This window comes from Myotis lucifugus, unplaced genomic scaffold, assembly GCF_000147115.1.
Source record: "Myotis lucifugus unplaced genomic scaffold, Myoluc2.0 scaffold_4, whole genome shotgun sequence".
In the NCBI taxonomy this organism is placed as follows: Eukaryota; Metazoa; Chordata; class Mammalia; order Chiroptera; family Vespertilionidae; genus Myotis; species Myotis lucifugus.
In genome coordinates this window covers 195,168-222,733 of record NW_005871052.1, presented here as the reverse complement: position 1 = coordinate 222,733, position 27,566 = coordinate 195,168, and the positions used below count along the sequence as shown (strand labels likewise).

The window sequence follows — 27,566 nt, the reverse complement described above, 5'->3', positions numbered from 1 at the left end:
CAGTACATCATTTGACGCACCCTTCGATTGTACAAACCGTAAGTCTCTGGCCACAAGGCCAGAGAAAGGGCTGCTTTACTTTTCCTTCTTGTCCAGGATCAAGAGGACAAGGCAGTAATTCTGGTTTATGGGAGATGACTGCCTGTGAATAGAAAATTAAATTAACCCTGAGTGCCTGGTGCTGAACTGGCACATTGATTCCTAAGAATTCACTTGCAGTCATGACTCCCCCATGCTCACATTCTCAGGGTATAATCCTGTCATCCATGCATTGTTATGATTTAACACACCATCTCACCTGCCCAGCCAGACTGCTTGACCTAAACTCTAGCTTGCCTCTTAGCTACTACTGCATATAGGAAATCTGTCCTCTTCCAGCCAGACCTATTGGGTAAATCTTTTTGTCTATCACCTACAAAATCTCTCAGGTTTACTAGGTCAAGACTCTACAGCACTTCACTGGAAGTACTCTGGTAGAATTTCTACAGTATAATGGGTTATGGCAGGCACAGCATTCCCACAATCTGGAATTCTCAGAATAGGGGCCCACCCGATCAGAGTGGATCCTAGAGGGTTCAGAAGAAATGGCATAGACATCATCAAAGGAATGGGAGACACACAAACCATAAGATATTATGCAGAAGTCCAATGTACAATTCAACTAGGAGGTAAATGGCACTCTAAACGTACCTCACTATTAGTCATTCCATTTATAGGTTATTACCTTTTTTTATCCTTTTAGCAAAACCCTCCTCTATCTATAAAACCCCTTTACTCTGTTTTCTCCTATGGATACACTAGCTCTATTTTTCTTTTCTGCTCCTTTGCCCTGGTTGAGCAGACTTGACTGCTTCCGGACTCCTAGATATATCCCACTCCAACAAGGTCTGCAGAGATGCCTATCTCTTGGTAAAGTTTGACCTTCCATCCTCTGAGAATATGGTGAGATTACATGGTCTCATCCCTGCTAGAATCCTGAGACATGAGACTCTAGCCCTCAAGGGCTGGGATGCCAGGCTCCAGAATTGAACCCAGGATGCTAGGCTCTCTAATTCCTAACCTAAGATTATGGTGAGATCACATGGTACCCTTCATGTCTCATCCCCTCTTAATGGCTGAGAGATCAGACTATAGCCATTTAGTGTTGGGACTCCAGGCTCTGGAATTGACCCCAAGATGCTGGGCTCTCAAATTGCTAACTTCCAAATGGACATTCGACCTTTTATGCAGGATAGGAGTACTCTGATCTGTATTTTGGCTAACTGGTCACAATTCAACAACCCAGATCTTAAAAAAAAAGAAAAGACTTTCTACTGTAATTCAGTCCGGCCATAATATAAACTCGGGGATAGGTAGTCATGGACTCAAAACAATAGCATTAATCATAACACCATGCTTCAATTAGATATTTTCTGCAAGTGGCAGGGAAAATGGTCAGAATTTCCTTATATCCACACATTTTTTTCTATTATGAGAACAAAAGGATCTCCTCCAGAAATATAAATTGACTACTCTATATTAACATAAGAAACATTCAAACATGTAAAGAATTTTTGTGAGTTTATTTGAGCCAAACTGATGACAATTGCTAAGAAGCAAAATCTCAGTGTATTGAGATAATGCTCCAGAGAATGGTGGTTTTTCACCTATGTTTATAAATTACCATCAAAGGAGGAGATGTAAGTGGGTTACATGAACTCCATTGGTGATAGATTAGGGAGGTGGGAGAAAGCAAAGCAGGGAAACCTCTGGGATTAGATAAAAAGTAAAATGATAGACTCCTGCTTCTCTTACATAGGTGGACACAGGATAGCTAATAGTCAACAATTAACAGGATAACAATAATAATGAGGGAATTTGCGGTCTCTGCCCTGGTGCCCGGATGCATTGGTTGTGCCCTGGGGGGTCCAGAAAAAGGAAAGTAACAAGTTATTCTGACATTCCAAAGGAATGTTATCTAAATGCAAAAATACAATAGGCTCAGTTAAGATCAAAGTTGATCTTTGTCAGGAAAGATACCAGCCTAGACATGACTATCCACTATAAACTGCTTTTTAATTAAACATTTTTAATTTCAGATCATCCCTTGTGGTTACGTTAGGTCTCTGAGTTTGCAAGGCCACCACCCAGTCCTTCCCTGACTTAGGTTAGCATGTGGCCCCCTTTTATCCACATTTGGCTGTATTTCAGCTAAACAAAGACCCTATCTCACAACCCTGTGCTAATGGCCCACAGAATTCCCCTAGCTACACCCCCATTCCATTGCCTAAACTCTCTCTCTATCCGACCCTGCTTCCATACCTAGAAAACAAACAAACAAACAACTTCCAGTCAAAGGAACTGGAAAGGCCAAAACAGCCTGTACCTTTCCCTGCCAGGATATGTCCCTTGATGCAGCCCACAGCTTGTCCATAAACGCTTTTCACTTGTAAAATTAAAACAAATTAAGGCTCAGCTTGGGAGTACTCTGATAACCCCATACCTATATCAATGCTTTCCACATATATCTGTGGCTTATGAAATAACAGGGAAGGAGTAGTAATCAACTTGGTCCACACTTTGTTAGATACTGAACTCTTTTGAAACTATAAGTGCCTATAACCAATTCCTCTCCCTTCTATAGCTCCTCTACTATATCCTTTGCTCTGAGATTCCTTGTCTGGACTTGCCCTTCCACTCCCTTCTTCCTTACCCTTGTATCTTTACTACTACTCCCTACTGATTTAAGGGAAAATGAGAATAGGAATTCTAACAATTCCCTTTGGAAAAAGCTTGTTCCAGCCAAAGAGGAACCAGCAACTGTACCCAATTTTCTCAGGGACTCTGGTGGGTTCCCAAAGAAATTTAATTGTTAGAACATGCATCCTAACTATTATAACCTATTCCAATTAATATACCTAGTGGTTTCTGAGAGCAAGGAAACAGAACTGCTAAATAGGGTCTGCGAGGAAACTGTAGAAGAGTCTGTTTCTGTTGTATAAAACCAGATCACCTTAAAAAGAATTGTAGAAAACCGAAATGGGACTTAGAAAGGGAAAAGAAATCAGAAGCAAGCATAGATTTGCTCCAAGGTTATTTCCCTTTTTCCATAACAGTTTTGGAGAAGTTAAAATTATAATAAAAAAGGAAGCCACAAAGGCCTTTAAAATACTGGGGTTACTTTATCTGTTCCTAACCACACCCAACTTAAGTTGCCTCTTCTTTCAAAGTAAAGCTTCTATACAAATGGCAAAAAATACTTAATCAATGTCTGACTTTAAATCAGAGCCTGATCCCTTCCAAGTAGGAAATGTTATGGGACAATACTATCTTGCAGCTAGGACATTTTTTGCTCTTCCCAAGGGAAATGGACAGAGGTTCCATGTATCTAAGCCTTTATGGCTTGGAGGCTACCCTAAGCTATGTGATGTCTGTAACTAGAAAAAATATACCCAAATGGAAAGAAATATTCTAAAAATGGGTAGTTAAATTTGTCAGTCCATTGCCAACACTTGGGTGGCAATCCAATTCTTGATATATTAAAAACCACCGTCTTTGTTTTACAAATGAAGTCTTCACAGGGCCAGAGGTGTGGCTCCAGAAACAATTTTCAAAGCCCACCAAATCCTTTTACCTCCCCAAAACCTCCCTTATCCATCTCAAGAGGCCTATAGATAATACGATTTATAAAACCAAAGTCCCAGGACCTTTGAACTGAAAATACCTGAACTTCACCATAAACTGTCTGGGTCATTTTTTTTTAATACAAAGCTCTGGAAGGTAAATATTATCCTATATAATAAAAGCCTAATATGCAACTCGACCAAATGGCAGAACAACCAGCGGAATGACGGGTCACTATGATGTGCACTGACCACCAGGGGGCAGACGCTCAATGCAGGAGCTGCCTCCTGGTGGTCAGTGCGCTCCCATAGGCGGGGAGCACCACTCAGCCAGAAGCCGGGCTCATGGCTGGTGAGCACAGCAGCAGTGGTGGGAGCCTCTCTCACCTCCATGGCAGTGCTAAGGAGCAGCCAGCCAAGCAGTAAGGAGCAGAGAGCAGGCAGGCTGTAAGGAGCGAGGGCTCCCAGACTGTGAGAGGGCACAGGCCGGGCTGAGGGATGACCCCCTCCCCGCCTCCTTGCAAGAATTTCCTGCATTGGGCTTCTAGTCAAAATATAAAAAAACCTTAGCCACCTAAACAAACCACTTTAACTTATTTCAACTATTCCTTTCTAAATAAGTGGATTTTAATTGAAGTTATTGAGTATCTAGATATTTTTAAATAACATGAAATACTGAAAGATTGAGTGCTAGACAAGTCTTAAGTTTGCCTGCTTTTGGCTTTTTATTACAGAAAATCTGTAAAATGGATTTGGAGCTGATGAATGTCTTGTGCTTTTTGGAGATGGTTTCTTAACACTTGGGTTGCGGGAAACGAGTTAAGTCGGCTCGCGTGAATTGCGCGTACTCCGCGGGAGCCGTCTTAAACTCGGTTCATATAGATTTGCGGTGGAGTGCGGGAAACGTGTAAACTCGGGCCGATTGTAACTGCGTATTACCAAATATTTCATTTCAATCGAACCCATACTTCAAAAGATATAGGCATTTTAACGCGCCATCTTATATTTTGGCGGGAAATTCACCCGACACCGTAGTGTTGAAAGTGAGTGCGTTTGCCAATTGAGTTTATGAAATGTGTTCATTAATGCCAATCTAAGGAATGCTGGTTTCTTACTTTTTAGTTAAGCTTGTTTTGTTTTCCCTATAAGCATTTTGATAAACTATACCCTCATAAGCAATATTGAGACATTTTATGTTTTTCTCTCTACCTAATACCTCCAGAACTTGACAACTCTCAGTAAGTAAATATTTTCATGTCAATATATTTGTTTGCATAAATCCAATAATAATCTGTTCTCTTTATAATAGGACACATAAAACCAGGTTCCAATTGTGGTTTTGATAACTGAAACAGTTAGCTAATATTTTCCCCTGGGGTCGTGTCTTGCAACAAAAAGAATGAGCTCCGCTGACCAGAAGATTTGAGCAAAAGTGTGGAAAATTTATTACAAGCAGATTCAGACTCCCCACATGGGGAGGGTGGCCCAATAATTAGCTGCCCCATACAGCCTTGTATTCCAGGGGTATATATTTACTATAAGCCTGCTTCTATATCTATCCATGTCATCACCTGATTGATTCCTTCAATTAATCTTCCCCAGCAACGAACCTGAACTTTCCCTGTTTCTATGTGTTCTTTCTCTGTTCCTGTGCTGACCTTTCTGTTTCTATGTGTCAGTACACCTTATTGTTGCAGGCCCTCCCTTGGTTTCCCATGCCTCCCTCTTTGAGTCCAGAAACATTTTATAATTTCTGCTTGATTGGTTCTTGTGATAAAGCTGGCTCAAACTGCCATGTCTGCCCCTGCCTATGTTGCACCTGCCTTTGTTTTCCACTGGACCCCTGCCCTATCTGCCTGTGTTTCAAGTTAACCCTCACAGTTTTATTAACCAAATCTTTGACTAGAATGTAATGATCAAGAGAGACATACATTGATCAGACCGACACAGACACTAGGGGGGTGAGGGCATGAGGGGGGGGCAATGGGGGGTAAGGACACGTATGTAATACCTTAATCAATAAAGAAAAAAAGAAGAGAGAGAGGGAGAGAGAGAGAGAGAGAGAGAGAGAGAGAGAGAGAGATACCAGAACTCTGGATGTCACCAGAAAGACAAGGAATTGAGATTGACTTTAAAGCCAGTAAATACCCTTTGGGAAAAATGGCCTGGTACCTTGCTTATTCACTTGGTTCATGGTAGTTTTTCCAGGTAAGGAAGGAAGTTTGCTTTCCTTGGAGATGATGGCAAAGAAAGAACCTTAGACATTTTGGGGGACCCCAAGAACTTGAGAAATCCACCCAAATCTATAGACATTGCAGGCAAAACTGGATGGGAAATGTGTGGCTTGGCTTCTGTGCCCCCAAGGGGCTGACTAAAGTACAGTCTGAAGATTTCTTGTGAATGAAATTCCAGCAAAGCAGATTTTTAAAAGCCTATGTAATTAGTTGCTATTTTTATTGTGTTTATACAAATAATCAGGTCAAATTAAAACTAGATCTAATGCAGTCTCTTTGATAAAAATGAAGGTGATATTAGGGAGAAAAATTCTGTTTCAATGGAGAACACAATGCCCAAATGTGGATATTGGACTCTAGAGTAGTAGGTTGTCTCTAAATTTTTATATTTACCTATAAATAACTAATTACTCAATTTTTCTAGTTGTCTTCACCCTCCAAGCTAATGCTTAACACTTGGGTTGCGGGAAACGAGTTAAGTCGGCTCGCGTGAATTGCGCGTACTCCGCGGGAGCCGTCTTAAAACTCGGTTCATATAGATTTGCGGTGGAGTGCGGGAAACGTGTAAACTCGGGCCGATTGTAACTGCGTATTACCAAATATTTCATTTCAATCGAACCCATACTTCAAAAGATATAGGCATTTTAACGCGCCATCTTATATTTTGGCGGGAAGTTCACCCGCAACCCAAGTTTAATTTCCCCCCTACCCTTTGACTTAGAATTATTAAGACCTTCTGATACAATTTCAACCATACAGAATTTACCTGAGCATCTGATGCTATCAAATAGTCATTGCTCGTTTTGATTCTATCAAAAGAAACCTTAAGCCCTCTTTTCTGACATTCTTACAGACATACAAACTGGCTTATATTTTGCTGTGATCATTAACCTTTGTTTTTCATTCTGTCTTTGTAGGCATATTCCTTATTTTTTTTTAAATTAGATCTTTATTGTTGAAAATGTTACATATGCCCCCCCTTATATCCATTCACTCCTTCTAACCTGCTCCCACCCCCTACCCCGGGCCTTCACCATACTATTGTCTGTGTCCATGGGTTATGCATATATGCATACAAGTTTTTTAGTTGATCTCTTCCCACCCACCCTCCCCAGCCTTCTCTCTGAGATTCCTCAGTCTGCTCCATACTAATATGTCTCTGGATCAATTTTGTTCATCAGTTTATTCATTAGATTCCATATATTAGTGAGGTTATGTGATGTTTGTCTTTCTCTGACTGGCTTATTATACTTAGCCCAATACTTTCCAGGTACCTCCATGCTACCTCAAAGGGTAAGAGATCCTTCATTTTTACGGCTGCATAGAATTCCAGGTGTAAATGTATCACAACTTTTTTATCCACTCATCTACTGATGGCACTTGGACTGTTTCCAGACCTTAGCTATTGTAAAATATGCTGCTATGAACATAGGGATGCATACATTCTTTCTGATTGATGTTTCTTAGGATATATTCCTAGAAGTGGGATCACTGGGTCAAATGGCAGTTCTATATTTAATTTATTTAGGAAACTCCATACTGTTTCCCATATTGGCTACACCAATCTGCATTCTCACCAGCAGTGTACTAGGGTTCCCTTTTTCTCCACATACTTGCCAGAACTTGTCATTTGTTGATTTGTTGATGGTAGCCATTCTGACAGGTGTAAGGTGTTACCTCGTTGTCATTTTAATTCGTATCTCTCTGGTGATTAGTGGCTTTGAGCATTTTTTTCATATGTCTCTTGTACATCTGTATGTCTGTTTTGGAAAAGTGTCTATTTAGGTCCTTTGCCCATGTTTTAATTGGATTGTTTGTCTTCCTTTGGTTACATTATATGAGTTCCTTATATATTTTGGATATTAACCCTTTATCAGATGTATCGTTGGCAAATATGTTCTCCCATACTGTGGGCTTCCTTTTCATTTTGTTGATATTTTCTTTTGCTATGCAGAAGATTTTTTTATTTTGATGCAGTCCCATTTATTTATATTTTCCTTAGTTACCTTTGCCCTAGGAGATATATCCGTAAACATACTGCTACCAGAGATGTCTGAGATTTTGCTGCCTATGGTTTATTCTATGATTTTTATGGTTTCACAACTTACATTTAAGTTTTTTATTCATTTTCAGTTTATTCTTGTGTATGGTATAAGTTGGTGGTCTAGTTTTTTTTGTTTGTTTGTTTGTTTGTTTTTGCATGTATTTGTCCAGTTTTACCAACACCATTTATTGAAGAGACTGTCTTGACTCCATTGTATGCGCTTGCCTTCTTTGTCAAATGTTAATTGAGCTTAATGGCTTGGGTTGATTTCTGGAGTCTCTGTTCTGTTCCATTGATTTATATGCCTGTTTTTGTGCCAGTATCAGACTGTTTTGATTACAGTGGCTTTATAGTACATCCTGATATCTGGTATTATGACATCTCCAACTTTGTTCTTCTTTCTTATGATTGCTGCAGCTATTTGAGTTTTTTAATTTTTATTTTATTTATTTTATTATTCCATATACTTTTTTGGGGCATTTGTTCTAGACATTTGAAATACGCTGTTGGTATTTTAATAGGGTTTTCATTGAATCTGTAGATTTGCTGAAGTGAGACTCCATGTAGAAATGATGATACTTCAGGAATTTCAGTCCATCCCTACTTTAGAAGAATCAACCAAGGGCCTCTCTATTTCAGTCTCAAATCCCATTTTGTTGTTGCCCTTAGATCAGACAGGAAGAGAGACTTTCATACCCTAATGTGGACAGGGACTATGACAATTTTCAGCACAAAGCAATTACTGAAGACAGACCACCTTCCCTCATCACTGCTAAAATATTTTAGCGGTGAGAGTCTCAGAGTGGGGAATGTTATGGAATATTAGAATCTAAGAAAATTCCACAACAAGAGGAATAGGGAAACTAAGACAGGTGGTGTAGCACCAGTTTGCAACTACCTAGTATATCCTATCTTCCCTAAACTAAGGACACTTTAGAGTAAATGATTTGCATTTCTCCTTCCCAACCAGAGGGTATATAGCTTAAATCACCCTACTCAGGGAGGCAGGTAACAGAAATCCAATTAAGGGCCATTTGCCAACCACACCCAAGCACAGACATATTAAGAGAATAAATCTTGCCCTGACCTGTTTGGCTCAGTGGATAGAGCGTTGGCCTGCGGACTGAAAGGTCCCAGGTTCGATTCCAGTCAAGGGCATGTACCTTGGTTGTGGACACATCCCCAGTGGGGGGGTGTGCAGGAGGCAGCTGATCGATGTTTCTCATTGATGTTTCTAGTTCTCTATCCCTCTCCCTTCCTCTCTGTAAAAAAATCAATAAAATATATTTTTTTAAAAAGAGAATAAATCTCATTTTGGTACATCAGCAGAAAACTGATAAATATTCTATTGATCTGCTCCTAAGACCTCTCCTAAACGCCTAACCTTTAAAACTCCTCAAAATGAAGGTCCCAGCATGCTCTCTCTTCAGAAAGTATATTCATGCCATTCCCTTCCCCCTCTCCTCCTACCCCACGTAACCCCTAACCTCTAATGGATCCCATGAGACTTGCAACCAGGGGAGCAAAGCCCACCCCCCCATCCTCTAATTGCCCAGAGCTTATGCAGCCCAGCCTAGATTCTCCTGTTGCTTCTTCTATGCCCTTCCTTGTTTCACTTTCCTAAATATATTTTTGCTGAGGTCAATAAATTCTTGCTTGGTTTTCTATATTTTGTCTCTTGATTGAAATCTTTCCCTTTGAAGACAAAAACCAAGGGCTCCTCATCTCCTCCTCTCACCAGTAACAACTCAGGCACAATGCCCACTGGTTTTTACAGCCCAGAGTTACAGGGACTTCTCTTCCTGGCACTGGAACCCTGGGCTGGGGGCCTGGTGTGGGCTGGAATCACTTGCTCCTCATGGGAGACCTCTTCAGCCATGATATCCTCCCCGATTAAAAACACGCCACACATAAAAAGAAAAAGAAAGAAAAAGTAAGTAAATAAATAAATAAATAAAAACACACCACACCTGGGTGTCAGAACAGCCTGTTCTGTGCCTCCACCCTTCTACCAGTTTCAATGTGTTTTTTTCTTTAATTCTCTGGTTGTAGGACTTCCATTCAGTCACATTTCAGGTGGTTTCTGAATGATGGTTGGTGTGTATTTTAGTTGTAATTTTGATGTGGTTGTAGTAGGATACAAGTATCGGCATTTACTTTTGCTGCCATCTTGGTTCCTCTATTCTTTTTCTAGTTCTTTAAAATATACTGTTTGGCTGTTTAGTTGGGATTTCTCTTGTTTCTTGAGATAGGCTTGTAATGAGATAAATATTCCTCTTATTATTGCTTTCCCTGCATCCCAGAAGTTTTGATATGTCATATTGTCATTCTTATTTGTCTCTATATAGCTGCTGATCTCACTTTTTCTTTTTTTTTTTTTTGACCCATCATACAGTAGTATGCTGTTTAATCTCCACATATCTGTGTGGGTGTTTTTTTTTTAAACTTCCTTTTTGCAGTTGATTTCCAATTTCAAAGCATTGTGGTCAGACAATATGCCTGGTATGATTTTAATGTTCTTAAATTTGTTGAGGCTGGTTTTGTGACCCAACATATGGTCTATCCTTAAGAATGTTCCATATGCACTGGAAAAGAATGTATAGTCTGATTCTCTGGAATGAAAGGCTCTGTTAATATCAATTATGTCCATTTGGTCTAATGTGTCATTTAAGATGATATTTTTTATTGATTTTCTTTTTGGATGATCTATCTACAGCTGTTAATGGAGTATTTAGGTCCCCTAATATGATTATTTTTGTCAGTTTCTCACTTTAGTTCTGTTAGTTGTTGCTTTATATTTTTGGTGCTCAGTGATTTGGTACATATATATTAAGTGGTGTTATGTCTTCTTGATGTAGTGTCCCCTTTATCATTATAGAATGTCCATCTTTGTTTCTTGCTACTTTTGTTATCTTAAGATCTTTTTGTCAGACATAAGTGTGGCTACATCTGGCTTTCTGTGGATGTTATTTGCTTAGAGAATCATTTTCTACCTTTTCACTTTGAATCTACCCTTGTCTTTGCAGCTTAAATGTGTCTCTTATAGGCATCATATGGTTGGATTAGGTTTTTTGATCCAATCTCCTACTCTTGAACTCTCTATTGGTGAATTCAGGCCATTTACATTGAGGGTAATTATTGATGTATGAGGATTTCCTTTTGCCATTTTATCTATTATTTTCTGGTAGCTCTGTGCCTCCATTGGTTCTTTTCCTTTGTGTTTCTATATGATGTTTTTATTTGGTGATATCCCATACTTCTTTCCTCTGTTTCGTCTTTTTTTGAACGATGTGTCTCAGTGTTTTTTTTGTGTTTATCTTTAGGTTTATAAAAAAGAAAGTTTCATATATAGAGTAGGACCTACTCAGTAGGTTTCTCTTTTTCTTTTGAATGCATCTGATCTCCATCCTCCTTGCAAATCCAGACCCTTTACTCCTCCCTTTTTATGTTTTTGTTGTCACAAATTATCCCTGTTTATGCTGTAAGTTTGTTGGTGAACTTACTAGTAGTGTGGTGACCTTTTGTTTTTTTGTTTCAGGTAGAATCACCCCCTTGAGTATTTCCTGCAATGGAGGTCTTCTGGTGATAAATTCCCTCAGCTTCTGTATGTCTGGAAAATATTTTATTTCTCCTTCATATTTAAAAGATAACATTGCTGGATACATTATTCTTGGCTAGTTTGCATATTTGGTCCTACCCTATTCTGGCGTATAGAGTTTCTGCTGAGAAGTCCAATGATAACCTGATGGGCTTTCTTTTATAGGTCACTTCCTTCTTTTCCCTGGATGCCTTGATAATTTTTTCTTTGTCATTAACTTTTGACACTTTTAATACAATGTGCCTTGTAGATGGCCTCTTTGGATTGTAGTAACCAGGTGTTCTGTTTGCTTCTTGAATTCAAGGATCTAGTTTTTTTCCATATGATCTGGAAGTCCTCATTAACTTTTTGGGCTAATAGGTTTCCTTTCCTTTCTTCCTCTCTTCTTCTTCTGGTATGTCCATAATTTTTTTATCACTTTTTGCGGTTTAGTTTGATAGAGTTATATTTATTGACTGATTGATTGATTGCTCACATCTCTCTCATCTTCCCTCTATGTCATTTCTAGAATTCTATCTTCGATATCAGTAATTCTTTCATGCATCTGGTTGGCTCTATTTCTTATGCTTGCAAGTTTATTTCTGACCTCTTTTATGAATTCTTCATATCCAGGGTTTCTGTTTGGTTCTTTTTAAAAATGTCAATCTATTTGGTAAAGTACTTGTTTTGTTTGTTAATTTATTTTCTGAGTGCATTAAATTGCCTCTGTATTTTCTCACATCTCATTAAGTATTTTAAGAAATGCAATCTTGAATTCTCTGTCATTTATATCACATATTTCCATATGTTCAAACTTGCTTACTGGAGATTTTTTATTTTCTTTCTGAGCTTCCTTACTACCATGGTTATTCATGGTGTTTGATGGGTTCCTTCTCTGTCTAGGCATCTATGTATGAGTGACAATTAGATATCAATTATGTCAACTATGAAGAGTTCTTTCTATTATATTTCAGTAGGTGATGCTGAATCACAAATTTTTTAGCTCTGTGAAAACCCATAGCTAATGCCCATGGCTGCTGTCAGTGTGGCTGCCATACTTGGGTGTGGTATTGTCTGGGGGTATTTGGCTGCCTTCTTTGTTTTGCCTTCTTGGTAATGGTGACCTTGGACCTCTGCCCAGTGTGCCCCAACTTGGAATAAGTCACAGAGTGTACACTTTGCTGAGGAAAAATAGTGATTCTGTAGAAACAGTTCTCGGGTTTACAGATAACTTGCTCAGCCACTTGGTATAAAAAGCTCTATTGCTTTCTTTCTTTGTCTGGAGTGTCAACCACCCAAAAGCTGTGGCAGAACCCCTTTGCTCTGTCCTTGCCCAGGTCTCTTGGCTCAGTTGCAACTTGCACTGCTCACTCCCACAGGAGTTCCCACCCAGTCTCTCTGCTTCTCCCAGCTGAAGGAAGAATGAGCCACAACTGACTTCCTCCCCTTCTCTGGGATGAGCATTGCTTTGAACTCCTCACTGCAGGGCTGCATCCATTGCTATTCTAAGCGCTCATCCCTTCTTGTCTCACCTGTTTCATCTTAGTTGCCCACCTTTTGATGTTTCAATATGTGGCTTTCTCAGTGTGTCTGTATGTTGAGCAGGGAATCCTTTGTTGAGTTTTAGCTGTTCAAATAGTTTGAAATTTCAGGGGGAGAGTTCAAGGGAATCTCACATGCTACAATTCCTTGATATCACTCAAACAGTTTTTCTTTACGGGATTTATATAAATTTTGGGCAACTCATGCAAAATCAATGTGAAAATATGCAAGCACATATTTAACAAATTAACTTGTAATATGATGTTTAGAATACTGATGTTGTAATTATAAATAGACACAACATTTAAGAAATTTATTATGAATGGATTAAATATTTTATAGAAAAAAGATTCTCCATCCCAGCATATCTATCTCCCAGTCACATTGATTACATGTATGCATAAAAACCACAATTGGGTTATTTTATTGATCAAATTAATTAAATAGTTGCTCAATTTATTCATCAATTTATGGTGCATAAATATAGTGAACAACTTAAGAGTTTTATAGCAATATTCATAATTACAGAAATGTTGAAAGCCATAGCAATTACTGTACAAGTATGTAAAATAAATATTTCATTTTTGGTCAAATTTATTATTTCAAACTAAAAACTCTCAACAATACTAAGGAATGGATATTGATAATTCTTAATGTTACTGTGGAAAACCCATTATTGTATCCTATGACAACCAAACCATTTTGTTTTCAGAATTTGACATAAATTCTTAAGGTCTGATATATTGCAGGTATATTAAGTCCATATTGTTTGTGCAGAAAGGCTAAACATGTACTAATTGCCATATTTGCAAGTTTCATCCCAGAGTTCTCAATTGTTTACTTTTGAGATATCGCCTTCTTACTTAGACAGTAGGATCACTCTCCAGACGTTGGCATGAACTTTATGTCAATGAAAGTGCTTACAATAACAATAAACATTCACCACGCCCCTGGATTTATAATCTTTTTGAATTTTCTAGGAAAGCAAATGGAAGCAAACTTTTATTGAGCCTCTACTATATATCTGACATAGCACAGAGTCCTTTTACTTTCTTCTCTTATTGAACTTTCATTATATTCCATTAATTTTATAAGAAAATATATAAGCTTTTATTTAAAGATATGTGTTTAAGACCAGGTAATGTGGATGAGCATGCTTTCAGGATAAGTGAGAGATCAAAATTTCAAATGTTATAGATTCAACAAATATGAAAACCTTGGTACACAGATGGAATTTCCTTTTGTGCTTTCTTTTGTGTCAGGAAAGGATCCCAGAGAGTCCTTCTCCTGCTCCCTCTCTGGAAGAGAATCATCGCCCTGGGAGCCAGACCTCCTCTCACCCCAGCAGCAGTATATCCAGCTCTCCCTCTCAGATGGATCACCATTCAGACAGAATGGGTGAGTATTTCACCTGAAGAAAGGATTTTAAATATATTCTTTCAAGAAATCCTTCATTAGGTAATACAGAGGGGGAAAGGAAGCTGGAGGAGCTGATGCTGCCTTAGTATAAATGGCTTTTTGAAGTGGTATTTTTTTTATTGCTGAAGCAATATGAATAACAAAATGAAACTTAAAATATTGAAAGTTTGTTTTCTGGTAGGGCTTTCATTTATTATATCACTGGATCTCATGGAAATAATATGATGGTAATTTTATAGAGTATTTGTTAGTTCAGTATGTTGGTATTTAACAGCTAGTGTGATACAATAAACTTCTTATATTCACAACATCCTTTAAAATTGAAGTTAAAATGTCCTTTAGGCAGTTTATTGTTTCAATGATTAAAGAGTCAATATATAGTTTGCTACAATTTCAAATCTTGGATCACAAATATTTGATATGCTTTTCCCTACAATTTTTTAATTGTCTTAGACGTCTTACACCATAGATACAATTTCAGAATACTGTTACTGTTGGTGATGTGACATATTAAAGACTTCAATCTATCCATAGTTCTGGCACTAAATAGGTAGGAAATCTTGAGTATGTCACTTAACCACCACCACTTTCTTTATCTAATATGAAAATAATTACTGTCCTGCCTAATAGAGTGGGTTTTTGTGAGTTCAAATGAAATAATATGTGGAAAAACAGAATTTTAAAGTGATAGGGAAAAGTGAGGAATAAACACTATTTTTTTTAATGTGTGCCTTTACCTTGTTTATCATCTCCTTCTGTCTGATCTTACTGGGGTATACAGACATTACTAAGTGCATTCATTCAATTGTGACAAATTCTCATTTAGTATATAATTATGAGCTAGGTAAAATCTTTGTTAATCTTCTGTACCTACAGAATCCAATTTCCTGAGTATCTATTTCCTTCAGAGAAAAATGAATTCTGAGCTTCTTTTAGTTTTACTATAGGGGCATTCTTTATTTAAATTCTAAATTTTTAGATTTCCCAATAATGATTTCTTCAAGCCTTTCCAAAATAATGCTTTTCCCCCCAGGGATGGGGTGAGGTGGGGAGGAGAGGAACTGAGGGATTAGGGAAGATGTTAGGTGCTGAATTTGTGCTGGGGAAGAATGAATATGATTTCTCTCTTGTGGGAATTTATCCAAGTCTTGCGTAGCCTGTCAACATTCCATGTTGTTTATAGCTTTTTTAGCTTTGCAGTGGGCCAGTGGGTCTCAAATCTAGATCCTCGTTATCACCACCCTTGGAGCACTTACAAATCTGAAGACCCAGGCCACATGCTAAGAGTTTGACTTACCTGGGCTGGAATGGAGCCTGGACGCAGTGTTTTGTTTTGCTTTTCAGTATCACCTTAGAAGATTTTAATGTGCAGCCAGGGTTAAGAACCACTAAGCTAGAACTTGGGGCTAATGTCCCTAAGGGAGTAAGTTTAATTCCTGGAAGTTGACAGCGATCTCCTAGCTTTACTATTTTGTGGAACCAGACCGTTAGTTATGACATTGTGTGCAACTGGTAGGAGGGAGTCTGTGTAAGACAATCAAATTCAGATGGATAACCACAGATGAATAAAAATAAAAAAAGACATATTTTCTTCTATGGAGATACTCTTTGTTTTAATGAGTAACTGAGAAGAGAGGAAAGGGAGATATTTATTTATTTATTTATTTATTTATTTATTTATTTATTTTTTATTTGTGTGTGTGTGGAGATAATTATTTATGGAGTTCTGGCTAAAAGCAGAGCACATAGGGAAATGTACTCTGTGATGGATATATCATAAAAGAATTATATCTTACACTTAGAAGTAAAATCAAGTATTTCCAAAGGAATATAATATTCTAAAAAAATTCTGACAACATAAAACATTTCTAATTTCTCTGGCAGTAGTCTTTCAATCACATTCCAAATCATCCAAGCAGAATAGTGAGGTTGTCTATAAATGAAAAAGGTTTGAGGATTTTTATTTAAAGTGACCATATATTATTTATAGAACTATGTAATGTTTTAACAAAATATAATTAAAGAAAATTAAATGATAACCTATGAAAATTGGCATGATTTCCCTCTTTAAATACAAAATTTTGTGCAGAAACACATAATAATTAACAGAAAGCTGTATTTTATCTATTAATTTTACTGCATATATGTGCAAGACTCTATAGAGTGACATAATGCATACTTATATTAATTCATGTACTTAAGTGGTAAATTCTATTCAGAAGCATTTTGGGAAATATTAATTACAGAGGTAAATAGCTAATTTGCATACACATTTAAAAAAGAAATATTTAAAATTATTTATGTTGGCCCTAGCTGGCTTGGCTCAGTGGATACAGAGTCGGCCTGTGGATTGAAGGGTCCTGGGTTCAATTCTGGTTAAGGGCACATGCCCAGGTTATGGGCTTGATCCCCAGTAGGGGGCATGCAGGAGGCAGCCAATCAATGATTCTCTCTCATCATTAATGTTTCTACCTCTCACACTCCCTCTTCTTTCCTCTCTGAAATCAATAAAAATATATTTTTACAAAAGGATTTATGTTGGCAGTTATATATCTAATATATTAATTTTATTTTTAAAAATCACATAATTAAGCAGCTAATTGATTTGTAAATTATATTATCAGATCAACACAAATTTTTATTGTTTTAAAAGAAGTACATAAAATTAATGTTAGTTGTTATTGAAATAAAATAGCCATTTATATAATGCTTTTTTCCTTTCTTTTGAGTGATTTGAAAAAAAATCACTCAGTTATATCTCTATTTACAGTTATGATGTCGCATAATAGAGAGGAAGTTATTGTTGATCAGGAAAATGGACCAACCATCAAAAAATTCCAAAGAGATAATAAAGGTAAAATGATTTTTGCTTATTTGATGTACATATAAAGGTCAAATACTAACTCAATTAACATCCCAGTACTGTATATTGCATACACATTTCCTCAAGTCAGAATAGATTCATATTGACTTTAGATAAGTTATTTTTATAGTAAAAATTGTGCTTACCTGAAGCTTGTTTATTGGATGTTATAAATTACATAATCAGCCTGAAATATGTCTGTGCCTGTGGTTGGGAACATAATCCTGAAGCCCTTTTATTATGCCTGATTAGAGACATCTGACCTTTTTTTTACAATTTTACATGCACTTTGTACATTTTTAAATGACTCACCATTTGAGGCTTATGTTTGAAAAACTGAGTTGCTGTCATGAAAGAGATATTCCAATCAATTCTCAAATTATATCAAAATTACAACTAAAATACAGAACAACTATCATTCAGAAACACCACAAATCTGATTGAATGGAAGTGTTACAACTAGAGAGTTAAAGAAGAAAACACATACAGACTGGGCAGGGGGAGCGGAGGCATGGAACAGGTGGTTGACACCCACATATGTGTGTTTTTAATCAGAAGAGATATCTTGCTGAAGAGGCTTCCCATGAGGAACAAGGGGCCCCAGCTCCACACCAGACCCCTATCCCAGAATTTCAGAGCCAGGAAGAGGCATCCCCATACCTCTGGGCTGTAAAAGCCAGCAGGGATTGTGGCTGAGTGACACAGAGGCTGCAGGAGTACCAGTCAGTTTCTCTTAAAGGACTTGCACATGGACTTACTTGGACTCATTTCCTCCGAGCTCCAGCACTGTGGCAGCAGCTTGAAAGAGTCCAGGGACATACGTGGATGAACTAAATTGTGTGGCATCAGCACAAGAACTCAGGGGCAGCTTTCTCCCCGTTAAAGTGCTGGGAATTTCCCTCATAGAACTGACTGGCAGGTACTATATCTGAGATTCCATCTCCCTGGCCCACACTATTTGTCCCAACCTGGTGATTCCATGAGAATCTTCCCCACCCAATTTGCAGCCATACCCAAGTTGTTTGCAGTGTCTTTTCCACACAAATGGTCTATTCTGACTCAGGATTTAGGCTTTCCTAAAATCTCTCAAACAATCAGCAGCTGGACTCAATGTGCCCCATACCTCTTGGTAAGTTGCCACAGACCTGACACTAGCAGCAGCTGGCCAAGGTTCACAGCTTAGCTTCTCCTGAACATATCTAAACCCAAAATAATTGCAGCCATCTGCAGATGCTCTGGAGCTCATGCTGGCTGGCCCCAGACAGGGCAACGGTGGTGGCTGACTTTACACCTCTGAAGAGGCCCCAGAGCCACTGCACCTGGTGGACAGCTTCAGATGATACCAGCTTCCACCTCTACCATGTGCATGAACAATACACTCATGGGACAGACACATAGAGCACCAAAGCTCCACTGAAACAAGTCCTGCTCCATACAGGTGTGTCCTTCACAGCAGATCTTCCACTGTAGACGCAGCAGGTCTTCACAGCCAATTGGCCTGGGGGTCAATTTCTCTTAGTGACACCCACAGAAATCAAGGCTCAACTACAACAGGACAGTGCACACAGCCCACACAGGCATGCACCTAGAGTGCCCAGCTCAGATGACTGGGGAGGTTGAGCCACTGGGACTTATAGGACACCCATTACATAAGGACTCTACCAATTCCAGGAGACAAAGCAGCTCTACCTAATACGTAGAAACAAACACAGGGAAGCACCCAAAATGTGGAGACAAAGAAACATGTCAAAAAAGATAAAACAGAAGAAATATTCAAAAATAGAACTAAATTAAATGGAAGCAAGCATACTACTAGATACAGAGTTCAAAACAATAGTTATATAGATGCTCAAGGAACTTAATGATAACTTCAAGAAACAGTGAAAATATCAAGGAATTTAGTGATACTTTCAAGGGAATTAGTGAGAACATCAAAGACATGAAAAAGGAGCAAGGATACACTAACTAAAATGAAGAATAATTTACAGGGAATCAACAGTAGAGTAGAGGATGCCAAGAATCAAATCAACAATTTGGAATATGAGGAAGCAAAAACAGAAAGAAAAACAAACAAACAAACAAACAAACAAAACACCTAATCAGAAGAGAAAAAGAAAAGAAAAGATAATAATCCAAAAATATGAAGATAGCACAAGGAGCTCTGGGACAACTTCATGCATACCAGCATTCACATCATGGTGGTGCTGGAAGGAGAAGAGAGGGACTATGAAATTGAAAACCTATTTGAAGAAATAATGACACAAAACTTCCCCTACCTGGTGAAAGAAATAGACTTACAAGTCCAGGAAGTGCAGAGAGTCCCAAAAAGATGAACCCAAAGTAGCCCACACCAAGGCACATCATAATGAAAAGTTTAAATACAAAGAAAACATCTTAAAAGCTGCAAGAGAAAAGCAGTTAGTTACCTTCAAGGGAGTGCCCATATGACTGTCAGCTGATCTCTCAACAGAAACTTTGCAGGCCAGAAGGGAGTGGCAAGAAATAGTCAAAGTGATGAAAAGTAAGGATCAAGATTACTCTACCCTGCAAAGCTATCATTTATAATTGAAGGTCAGATAAAGAGCTTCACAGACAAGAAAAAGCTAAAGGAGTTCATCACCAGCAAACCAGTATTACATGAAACGTGGAAAGGTCTTTAAGAAGAAGAAGAAAGACAAAAGATAAATATATGAACAATAAAATAATAATAAATATGTATCTATCAACAACTGAATCTAAAAATAAATGATCAAGGAATCTGATGAGCAAAATAAATTGATGAATTAAATAGTACCAGAGGCATGGACATATGGAACTGACTGACAAATCTCAGAGGGAAGGGGGGAGGATGGGTGGGAAGAGATTAACCAAAGAACTTATATGCATACATGCATTACACATAGACACAGACAATAGAGTGATGAAGCCCTGCAGTGGGTTGGGATCTAGTTGGAGGAGAGTAAGTGTGGGGGGAGGGAGACCATCTATAATACTCTCAATAATAAATATATGCATATATATATATATGTATATATGTATACAAATAAAAATAAATAAATAACAAAGAAGGGGAAGAGATCTGTAATACTCTCAACAATAAAGATATATAAAAATAAATAAATAATAAATTAACAAAAGTATGTATGCTAATTTGGACATTTCAAATGAAAGCTAAGCAAGGTACTCCAATAAAGTATTTATCTGGAATGTTGGTAGATATGGCACCATTCTAGCTTTTGAGAAACTGAAGTGCATTAATCACATCTGCACAGTAGGCAGTTTTTTCTTAGGATATCTGTTTAAAAACGTAGGGATAGTAACAACGTCATATGAAAGCTGAGTAAAACCTTGCTTAAAAGGCTGCAAAGGTAAGAAAAAGGTAAAATATATCAGCATATTTCAAAATATTTTGGGAAATATATCAACCAACCTCAAATGGTTATAAGCATATTTTATAAGTTATGCGTTGTGACTGTCACCATGAGTTAGACAGTAACTGTAAGCCAAAGAACATAAACTAACATGTAATCTATCCAATCATCAGATGATTTGTTGGTACTTCACAATAGGGTGCATTTTTTCTCTCTCTACTAAAGATGCTCTTAATATATAGAAAAAAAGACTTCATGAACTAAGAGTTAATGGATACATTTTTCTTTCTTCTCTAGATTGAACTTCCTAAAACCTAGATGAGTATTTTGGTTAGAATTTGGAATGATGTATGATTTTAATTTCATTGATCCCTGGTTGGTTTCCTTGCCACATGTTTACTAGTAGTATTTCTCATCCAAGCACTGAATGGCTATATCCTCTGGGGCTCTGAGATGTAAATGATTGCTTTCAGAATAGTACAAAAGGAAGAAGTCAAGTTCAGCATATTAAACTACCCAAAACTTTTACACTGGTAATGAACTTCTAGTTAAAGATGAACCTGCATTCATAACCCAATATTAGTTCATTCCTGAGACCTCTTTCCCACCAACCACGTCATGACTATTTAAAGAACAGCTTGGTAGTAAAACAGCTTTTCTCGAAACATATCAACCTGTACCTGATTGCATTGGAACTGCAAACCCCTTAATTCAAAATGGCATTTAAGACTGGCTTGAGTGCTTCAGTGCTCAAGTACATATCTCTGTGTCTAATGAGAATCAGCTGGAACACTTGTACAGATAGATGCACAGGTCACTGATTTCCATAAATTACACAGTGGTATCTACTGGCACTTTTGAATCTCTGGCTACAGAATGGCATAGTTTTACTCAATTCAAAGAGGTTTATCACACATTCTGATGAAGACATTAATAGACAGGAGTGGCATACTAAAGTGGATCCAGATTATAATGGAAAGCTTTCTTTTAATTGAGGTGGTCTATATCTAGTACTGCCACTTAGAGTTATGATGTTAAGACAAACTATATTTTCCTCAAATTTTGTTATTAAAATGGAATGTAGTTAAAGTAGAAGTCTCAACATTTATTAAGTATGACAAGTAAGCAGTTTATACAACTATGGCAAACATATGTTTTCACATCTGTTTTGAGTAATATCATCATGATTCCAGAAATGATTTATAGCTTTGGAAATTATAAAGTGCCAGCTTTGCTATTATGTGGAAATTTTTAGAAAATGAAGAAATATCATGTAGTCTGTCTCTTACTGCACCTTATAAAATTGGGTGACAGTGTGATACATATCTCAAATGATAATTTTCATTTTGTGTTAAATTTTTATATGCGTACTATTTGAGTTTTTATTATCTGGCCTTTCCTGGCAGTAATATCCATATAGACTGTGTCAAAAATGACTTACCAAAATAGCTATTGAATTTTGACTCAAAACTCTAGTTTGACTCAAGTTCTTTATTTTGACTACACCATCTGGTCAGTTAAGTGAAGCCTTTGATTTTACTTTCCACAGACTTTGTCAAACAAATTGACCAAGTCAATTTGCATGTTACAACATTATGTTACATGGTTATCAACAGCTCTGGTATTCTTAGAGTTAGAATAGTTGGGATAATCCTCCTTAGTTTACCCATGTAAAAGCAGACACAAAGCAAGACCCTCTTCTTTTGACAGTCTTTGGTCTCTCAAACAACTAGCAAGAATAGGGGCTTTTAATATTTTACATTTTGTATTGAATACATTTATTGAAAACTATGTATGTGCAAGAAGCACTGATGATCAATTCTTAAATACTATGGAAACAGTGGAGTAATAAATTTATCATCTAGCCCAAAACTTGAGTCCTCTGAACCATTACATTTAAAATCAATACACAAACTACAGATGAAAAGCTTACCAGTTTTAACATCTTTCAATAAGAATTTAAAGCATATCTCATCTTGAATAAAAGTATTATATTTATTCATATGCAGATAGGCTAATTTTACTTTAGAGGAGGTTTTGGGATACATATTGGCACTATAATAGTCATTCTGTATTTTATAAGATACCTCTCTTTATCTGTTCCTGAGAAAACTTAGTGCTACACTGAATCTTTAAGACCTAGTGACACTATTCAGGTGCTTGGAAATGATTATTGACCATCATTAAAATGAGAAATATATCTTTTGAATATTATTTTTTGAATAAGATAGACTGATGCACTGGCGCAATTAAAATATATACATCATTGTAAATGTACTTTATGATGAAGTTAAAATACATAATGGTGATTTCACTTATATGTGGAATCTAAGGAACAAAATAAACAAACAAAAGAGAAACAGACTCATAGATACAGAGAACAAATTGACCGTTGTCAGAGGGGAGGGGTTTTAGGGAACTGGATGAAAAAGGTGAAAGGATTAAGCAGTATAATTTGGTAGTCACAGAGATATAAATTATAGCATAGGGAATATAACCAATAGTATCATGATAATTATATATAGGAACAGGTGAGTGCTTAAAGCATTGGGGGAATCACTATGAAAAGTACATGGTTTTCTAACAACTTTGCTGTACATCTAAAACTAATGCAGAATAATACTGAATTGAAAAAAAAAAACATAACAGAAAGTAAAATACACATTTTTTTGCATTTTATATCATTCAATAATTCTAAATAGAAATGAGAAAAACAAGGAACATATCTTAATTGAACATTTCTTTGAATTACTTTCTTTTATAAAACTTTCTATTTATAATCAAGTATACATTCACAATAAGTTGAGAAAAGAATATGGAGAGATCTCATGTACCATTCAACCAGTCTCTCCCAATGGCAATATCTTATGTAATTATATGATAAGAAATTAAGAAAATTTACATTGGTATATTCATAGACCTTATTCCAATTTCACCAGTTTTACACACATTCATTGGTGTGTATGTCTGTATATGTATCCCTTTAATGAACTTTGATCACATGTGTAGATTTTTGTAATTCCTACCACAATCATAATATAGGACTATGATAACTGGTTAATATCTAAAATATAAAAAGAAGTCATATATCTCAAAAGCAAAAAATAATTTGATGGAAAAATAGGTGGAAGGTCTATTCAGTGATGGCGAACCTTTTGAGCTCGGTGTGTCAGCATTTTGAAAAACCCTAACTTAATTCTGGTGCCATGTCACATATAGAAATTTTTTGATATTTGCAACCATAGTAAAACAAAGACTTATATTTTTGATATTTATTTTATATATTTAAATGCCATTTAACAAAGAAAAATCAACCCCAAAAATGAGTTTGCGTGTCATCTCTGACACGCGTGTCATAGGTTCGCCATCACTGATCTATATAGACTTTTTTTTCCAAAGAAATACAGGTGAACAACAGACATATGAAAAGATCCTCAACATCATTAAATATAAGAGAAATGCAAATTAAAACCACAATGAGATATCACCTCACACCAGTCAGAATAACTATTATCAAAAGGACAAGAAGTAAGTGTTGGTGAGGCTGTGGAGGAAAGGAAACCCTTGTGCATTTTTGGTGGGTATATAAATTGATGCAGCCACTGTGGAAAAAAGTATGAAGATTTCTGCCAGAGGGGAGAGGGGTTGGGGGACTGGGTGAAAATGGTGAAGGGATTGAGAAATACAGAGTGGTAGTTACAAAATAACATTGGGGACCTAACGTACAGCATAGGCAATATAGATGATAACATGGTGCCAGGTGGGTACTGGAAATATCAGGGGAACACTTTGTAAAGTAAATGATTGTCTAATCACTTTGTTGTAAACCTGAAATGAATGCAAAATAATATATAATAATAAAAGCATAATATGCTAATTAGACTGAACTTCCTTCCAGACAACCTGCCTGGACGAAGCCAGGGCTGCAGCCATGGATCAAGGCAGCCGCCCACAGCTGCAAGGGAGGGATCTAGGCAGCCACACACAGCTGCAAGGGAGGGATCCAGGCAGCTGCCATGGCTGTGAAGGCCTACTCTTGCACAAATTTTGTGCATTTGGCCTCTAATATTGAATATAAACTGTAATTGAAAAATTAAAAACTAACTAACATATGATCCAGAAATTCTACTTCTGGGTATTTACCCAACGAAAACCAAAAACACTAATTTGAAAAGATATGTACACACTTAGGTTCATTTCAGCATTATTTACAATAGCTAAGATATGGAAACAACCTAGGTATTCATTGATAAATGAATGGATAAAGAAGATGTGCTATATATATTTAATGGAATGCTACTCAGCCATACAAAAGAATAAAATTTTGCCATTTGCTATAACATAGATTAACTTTGAGGACATTATGCTAAGTAAAATAAGTGAGACATAGAAAGACAAACACTGTATGATTTCACTTATATGTGGAATCTATAAATCCTATATAATGAAGAGCTAATATGCTAATGGTCGTGACGCCCTCAAGCCTTAATGAATGTTCAGCAGGAGGCTGCTTGCATGGCGGGGCGGAGCAGCTGTGCTGCTCCAGAGACGGGGCAGAAGCAGGGAGGCTCCTGGAGGAGGCGGGACCATTCCATTGTGGGGAGGGCAGGGATGAGAGCCTGTAGCATCCCCCTCACCAGTCCTTCACCACCCACCACTCACACTGAGAGTGCCCCGCCACCCACATGCCAGGGGAAGGAGCACAGTACATGCTCTGCCAGGAAGCGGGCTAAAAACTCTACAGCAGGCACGAGGCTTCCATGCTCTCTTCTGGTGCCATGAGGGGGCAGAGCCACCATGTTGCTCCTGGAACAGGGTGGAAGCAGAGAGGCGCCGGAGGAGGTGGGCTCAGTCCAAGACAACTTGCAGGACAAAGGGCGGGGCTTGAAGCAGCCAGAGAAGGCTGGAGGGGGGGGGGCAGGGGCGGGGCCAGGCATACTGGAGCTCTGGGTGGAGAGGTTAGGGTGTCAAGGTGGGGTGGCAGGGGGTAGGCGGGGTGCGTGTGGGTGGGCAAGGCCATGCAATTTCGCACACTGGGCCTCTAGTAGATAGATAAATAAATAAACAAAAACAAACAACCTCATAGATACAGAGAGCAGATTGGTGGTTGCAAAAAGTGAGGGGGAATGGAAGTGAGCTGAAATGAGTGAAGGAGATCAAGACTTTCAAATTTCTATGTATAAAAGAAATAAGTCATGTTGATGTAATGTACTAGATGGTGATTACAGTCAATAATACTAAATTGAACATTTGAAAATTGCTAAGAAAGTAAATCTTTTTTATTGATCCTGTGTGGGACAACCATGACTGATGTTCCAAAATTTTCATTAAATTGTTGACTACACCCAGTTTTATCATAACAGTTACAACATGTACAAATAGATGACATACTACCATGCTTGTTCCTTTTTTAAATAATTGATTAATTTTTAATTCATTCATTTTTTTATTTAATTGTTGATAATATTACAGATGTCTCCCATTCCCATCCTCCTTTTCCCCCCTCCTCCCAGGCCCTACCCAGCCCCCAGGTCTTCAATACCCTATTGCCTGTGTCCATGGGCTATGCATATCTATATCTATACATATAAAGAGGTAATATGCTAATTTGTCAGTGAAGGTGTCTGCATAATGACCAATTTGCATATTGATGAGCTTGCAGCAGGGGGCGGGCGTGGGAGCCAAGTTCCCTGGGGGCAGGCACAGTGCCTGACAGGAGCCTGGACTGCAAAGAAGGAAGAAGAAGCGGCCACAGGGAGCTCTTCCAATCCCCCTGCACAGACACCCTACCCCAGCCCCCGCACCCCCAGAGAGATGGGTAGGCTGACAGGATGGAGAGAAGACCCAGCCTCGGGAGTAGCTGCAGCCCACACCTCCGACTCCCAATCTCTTCCCCCGCCACCCCCACCAGGGGCGCCCACAACATGCTGGCAACCATCCTTCAGCATCCTGTGGCACCTAGGCCTGTGGCCCGCCATTGTTGGGCCCCCTCCTCTGGGGCCAGGCATGCCTCTCCTCCCTACAACTCCAGACCCGGATAGAGTCAGGCCTGAGCGGCCCTCCAGGGTCAGACCACCCCCCTACACACACACAGCAGCAGTGCTGTCTCTGCAGAGGAAGCTCGCTGAACCTCACTGGGGGCAGGGCTAAACCCACCCTGCTTGCCTGCCTGGCTCCATCCTGGCCTGGCTCCGACCCTGCTCCAGGAGATTGGAGCCCTGCCCTGAGCAGGTATAGCTGTGAAACAGCCACATACAATTTAAAGAATGGCGCCAAGCAAGAAGGTTTGACAGTTACTTCCCCTTCAGCCTCACTGTCCCCCTAGCGCCCCCTTAACTCCCTGCCCCCCACCAGTGCCTCCAGGGACGACCACCGCTACAGGGCTGCTGGCCAGAGCCCGCCCCTCTGAGGCCTGCGGAACCCTCTGCAAAGCTTCCATAGCTACAATCCCAGGAAACCATCATGCCCTCCTCCCCTAATCAGCACCTGCTACCAGCGAGGGTACCCATAAGCTTAAAAACAACAATCCCTTCCCATTTAGACATCACTTACTTGATAAAACATTTCTAGGTTTATTAGCTCAGAACCTCCTCATGACAACCCAGTGAAGTAGGCGGAGAAGAGATTACAATTCCTGTGGTATATGTGTATGTATTCAGAAGTGAAGCTCAGAGAGGAAAAGTGTCAAGCCCACTGGTTCCCAAGGTGCAGCACACACCCCACGGGGGGGGGGGGGGGGGTCAATTTTGATATCTAAATGGGGGCCAATTTAAGAATGGAGTTAACAGTGAAATTTTTTGCATTTCTTATGGGTCTAAGGGGGGCTCCTCCTACCCGTGTATCCTACATAATAAAAAAACTAATATGCAAATGACCCAATGGTGGGATGACTGTCACATAGATGCACGCTGACC

The 27,566-nt window shown here is 38.4% G+C and overlaps 1 protein-coding gene across 3 annotated transcripts in view; it reads left to right on the top strand.

Moving 5' to 3' along the window:
- Positions 1 to 27,566, top strand: part of DACH2 (dachshund family transcription factor 2) — a 664,401-nt gene that overhangs the window by 544,985 nt on the left and 91,850 nt on the right. For all 3 annotated transcript variants that reach the window (XM_006082802.3, XM_006082800.3, XM_006082801.3), the window contains one exon: positions 14,262 to 14,397. In XM_006082802.3, the coding sequence (XP_006082864.1) occupies positions 14,262 to 14,397 (136 nt within the window). The remainder of the gene's footprint in view (positions 1 to 14,261; positions 14,398 to 27,566) is intronic.